Raw genomic sequence first — 4,847 nt, 5'->3', positions numbered from 1 at the left:
CCACTCACATCATTTTGTAACTTACATAGGTCATAGCCATTTCTGGCCCCAACCAGTTACTCTTAGAGAGTTTATAAATTATAAATGAGGTCGGGCATGGTGGTTCACACCTGTAATCCCAGCACTTTGGGAGGCCGAGATGGGAGGCTCACTTGAGCTCAGGGGTTCCAGACCAGCCTGGGCTACATAGTGAGTGAGACCTTTTCTCTACCTTTATATAAAATAAAAATAAACAATTATGAATATTTTCTTTGTCTCCCACCTTCTATTTTTCTAACTGATTACACGGAAGAAAAAAAACCTCATTTTTTCATTTTTATCTTGAATTCTAGTGATTTTAAAGGGTTTTCAATAATTCTCCTGTGTTCCTAGATAGAAAATCCAAACAATCAGAAGTAATTTTTCCAATATTTTTACCTCTTATTTCCATAAGACTTATGACAATGACTAGTCGGAACAACATTAAACGGAGCACTTGTTTCATCCCTAACAGCAATGCCCTGAGTCTTTTACCTTATGTATTTGAAATAGTCATCATAGTCAGGATGTATTCTTATTATAGCTTAATACATTACCAGGAAAGAATGCTAAAATTTCAGAGTATTTTCTAGTATCTATTGGGAAGAACAATAAATTTTCCTTCTTTCAATTACTTGTATCATGTTGGTAGACATATAATAAGCAATACCACGTAGTATATACTATAAGACGTCAGGCATTGGCCGGGCGCAATGGCTCATGCCTGTAATCCCAGCACTCTGCGAGGCCACGAGGTCAGGAGATCGAGACCACCCTGGCTAACACAGTGAAACCCCATCTCTACTAAAAAAAAAACAAAAAGTTGGCCGGGTGTGTGGCAGGCGCCTGTAGTCCCAGCTACTTGGGAGGCTGAGGCAGGAGAGTGGCATGAACCTGGGAGGCGGAGCTTGCAGTGAGCTGAGATTGTGCCATTGCACTCCAGCCTGGGTGACAGGGCGAGACTCTGCTTCAGAAAAAAAAAAGAACTCAGGCATTGGCTAGGGCAAGGTAGCTCATGCCTGTAATCCCAGCACTTTGGAAGGCCAAGGAGGGCAGATCACTTGAGGTCAGGAGTTCAAGACCAGCCTGGCTAACATGGTGAAACCCCGTATCTACTAAAAATACAAAAAATTAGTAGGGCATGGTGGTGGGTGCCTGTAATCTCAGCTACCCAGAGGGCTGAGGCAGGAGAATTGCTTGACCCCGGGAGGCAGAGGTTGCAGTGAGTCGAGATCGCGCCACTGCACTCTAGCCTGGGCGACAAAGCGAGACTCCATCTCAAAAAAAAAAAAAAGAAAAAGAAAAAAAAGAAGTCGGGCACTGACAGAAGTGCTCTACACCTATTAACTCAACCTCATAACAACTCTGAAGATGATTTTGGTACTCCCTTTTATAAATGGGGAGGAAACGGGCCAGAGAGGTTAGTTTGTCCAAGGTCACACTGCTAGAAAAGAGGCAGAGAGGGTATTCCAGACTAGGCGGTCTGGCTCCAGAGTCTGAGCACTTAAACTTAACACTGTGCTACTATTCAAGGGATTTTCTGATAGTAAGCTACCCTTACATTCCTAGACTACCATTCACTTGGTTATGTACATGGTTCTTGAAAATGAATTGATACTTTATTTTGAATTTCTGCATCTATATTTATGGGGTGTGTGTGTTGCTATCTGTCAGTTTTGGCTATCAGGGTTAATTGGGTTTTTACCATGGAAAAGTTTACACAGCATACATATATCTTGATTTTTTTATAATCCATTTTCAAACCTCAAATGGTGAGGTTTAAAATAAAATTCTCTAGTTCTGAGACTGGCTTAGAAATATCTGCAATTCATCTTCAATTGATAAGAGGTAATATTTCAACAAAAAGAGTTTATATCACATTAAATAAATCCTTCAAATCAGGCATTTAACAAGGAAAAAACCACATAGATCATACCAGATTCTCGAGAAAAGTGTTTCTTCTTAGAATACAAACAGTTAAATTAAAAAAATTGAATTAGCTTTCAAACTTACAGCGCTGGAAAAAGTCATCCCCATCTCTCCGATGAGAGCTTTGGTTTTCTTCAGTGGTGTCTGTAAAAGTAAGTAATTATCCATTAAACAATTTATTCCAATAAATTGAGACACACAGGCCAGAATTCCTGTTTGGTTACATCTTACTCAATCTTTTATTCCCCAATGGTCAGCTCTAAGCAACAGCCAAAGACAGTCCTGTATGATTCTAGAGACAGGTTTGGTTCCAGCCAGCTCCATCCTGTGTAAAAGTGCAGGAGGTCAAAATGCTTGCAGGAAGGGAAAGTTCAGTCAATGGCAATAACATCTTTGTGCCCTTATTAGTCATCTGCCCCCATATAAGGCAGAGAGGGCAGACCTATTTCCATGAATTAATCTTTAGAAGTAGGATGTGGGAAATGATATACAAAGGGAACCTTCCGCCCTATAGAACAGAAGTAAGACAACAGTTGGATTCTGAAAGCCAGACAAGGCCCCAGGGCTGAGACTGATTCAAACCTCACACACTCAGTGGTGGAGGTCAGACGCACACTGTTCAACTACCAGCTACTGTTGTCTGCATAGACCCACCAGCACCTCAGGATAAGGACTTGAACCAGGTGGTAAGCAGGTGTACACAGAACACTGTCAGGCAAAAGGCTACTCAGAAACTACTTTATGTCCTGCTTTTCATCTTTTGTTCAAAATCTAAGATCCTTACAAGTACAGAGACAATTAAGTTCCCCCTAGAGTGAGGACAAACATATGAAGAGTCATTTAAATACGAATAAAAGGAATACTAATATTCTTCAGATTCCAGACAAAAAAAGCACTATTGTAAGAGGTCATTTTAGTTGTAATATGAGTCAGTTCATGATGATTCTGAGATACCTTTGAAATCTAAGACCATACTGAATGCAGTTTTAAGTATATTTTGTTGTGAAATAATTCCTTAAAGATCGCTAATCTAAATATGTAAGTAGGTTAACAGGAGCCTCATTTTTAATAATGTAAAAATGACTTTACCCCATTGTTTTATATAAATACAAAACCTACGGAATCCATAAACTCAAAAGGATGAGGATTCTAACTTATCCAAAAAAAGCTCTGATAATTTCATGAGTAGATTCAGAAGAGGCTGTCAAGAGACGCCAGAGATGCAGAAGATCTTCGCCAACCTTCCGAAGCAAAGTCATCAACCATACTCTCCTCAAAGCCATCACTGGGTACCATCCTCAGGAAAAGAATACTGGGCTTAATGAGACACTGGCTTGATAAAAAAAAAAACCTGAGTTACTATGAGGACATTCGAAGATGAAATGAAGATTCAAAGAGTAAGTGGAGAAAAGGACCAGAGTTGACTGTATAGGACTTAATTGTCAAACTGATAAATATGTAAAACTATGAAAGAATATCTGATTTACGGTAATATTGTGTAATAACATTTATTAAACACAACGTGTGCCAGGCATTAATCTAGGCAGTGGTGGACCGAGGATAGTCCTTGCCCTCATGATCCCTGCACTCTTGGGGACTTAAAACAACTAACAGGTAAACAATCAGTCATTTCAGGTGGTGATAAGTGCTGTGAAGAGAATAAACCAGGATGATGTGATTGCAGCTGGTGGGAGGAAAGGGGAACTACTTTAGATGGGTGGTCAGGAAAGGCCTCTCTTTCAGGAGGTAACTTGTACGGAGAGCCATGCGATGAGGAGTCAGTCACGCAAAGATTCAGAAGATGTTTCAGGCTGGGTATATAGCAATACAAGGGCTGCCAGAGGAAGGAGAGAGGCACCTGGGAGGAAACAGAGAAGCCAGTGTGGTGATGGAAGCAGCTTACTGAGGAAAAGGGAGAGGGAGGTAAGATGAGGTCAGAGAGGTAGGCAGGAGTCAGTGATGCAGGGCCGTATAGGAATTTAGACTTTAGGCCCGGTGCAGAGGCTCACGCCTGTTATCCCAGCACTTTAGAAGGCAGAGGCAGGAGGACTGCTTGAGACCAAGAATTTGAGACCAGCCTGGGCAACATAGCAAGACCCTGGCTCTACAAAAAATACAAAAATTAGCTGGGCATGGTAGTGCATGCCCGTAGTCCCAGTTACTTGGGAGGCTGAGGTGGGAGGATTGCTTTTGCCCGGAAGTTTGAGGTTATAGTGAGCTATGACTGTACCACTGCTATCTAGCCTAGGCAAGAAGAGTGAGACTTTATCTCAAAAAAAAGTTATTAACTGTCATCTTTATACTGCTAACAATAGTACAAAAGATAATAATCATCTGTGCTTAATTGAAACAGTCCCAAACAAGAAACCATACTGTACCCAAAATGTGTATGTGTCTCTATGCAAACTAGAAGGAAAAATGAATCCTTAAGATCTAGGCAAAGACAGCGGCTGATCAAGTTAAGGTCACGCAAGTCTTTAAGCAGTAGCCAATTTCATGTCCTCATGTGGGCAAACATGTTTCTCTGCTCACCCCAAGCAGAATCCTTTTCATTAAAACCCTAAAGAATCATTTACTTTCCTGGTTCCATGTATAGTTGTTCTGAAATGACACTTCTGATAATTCTGTGGCTAAAAATGGAAATTGTTTTGCTTTCAATTAAGCAATGACATATATTTATTCTTCCCCGGCCTGGCACAGTGGCTCACACCTGTAATCCCACCACTTTGGGAGGCTTAAGTTGGCAGATCACTTGAGGTCAGGAGTTTGAGACCAGCCTGGCCAATGGTGAAACCCCATCTCTACCAGAAATACAAAAATTAGCCGGGCATGGTGGTGGGTGCCTGTAAACCCAGCTACTTTGGAGGCTGAGACAGGGGAATCGCTTGAACGTGGGAGAC

The 4,847-nt window shown here is 41.3% G+C and overlaps 1 protein-coding gene across 1 annotated transcript in view; it reads right to left on the bottom strand.

Moving 5' to 3' along the window:
- GNS (glucosamine (N-acetyl)-6-sulfatase) overlaps positions 1 to 4,847 on the bottom strand; it is a 50,472-nt gene that overhangs the window by 41,582 nt on the left and 4,043 nt on the right. Inside the window, exon 2 of the mRNA XM_011972931.1 lies at positions 2,028 to 2,091. Within this exon, the coding sequence (XP_011828321.1) occupies positions 2,028 to 2,091 (64 nt within the window). The remainder of the gene's footprint in view (positions 1 to 2,027; positions 2,092 to 4,847) is intronic.

This window comes from Mandrillus leucophaeus, unplaced genomic scaffold (genome assembly GCF_000951045.1).
Source record: "Mandrillus leucophaeus isolate KB7577 unplaced genomic scaffold, Mleu.le_1.0 Scaffold132, whole genome shotgun sequence".
Classification (NCBI taxonomy): Eukaryota; Metazoa; Chordata; class Mammalia; order Primates; family Cercopithecidae; genus Mandrillus; species Mandrillus leucophaeus.
This window is presented reverse-complemented; position numbering and strand designations above follow the sequence as displayed.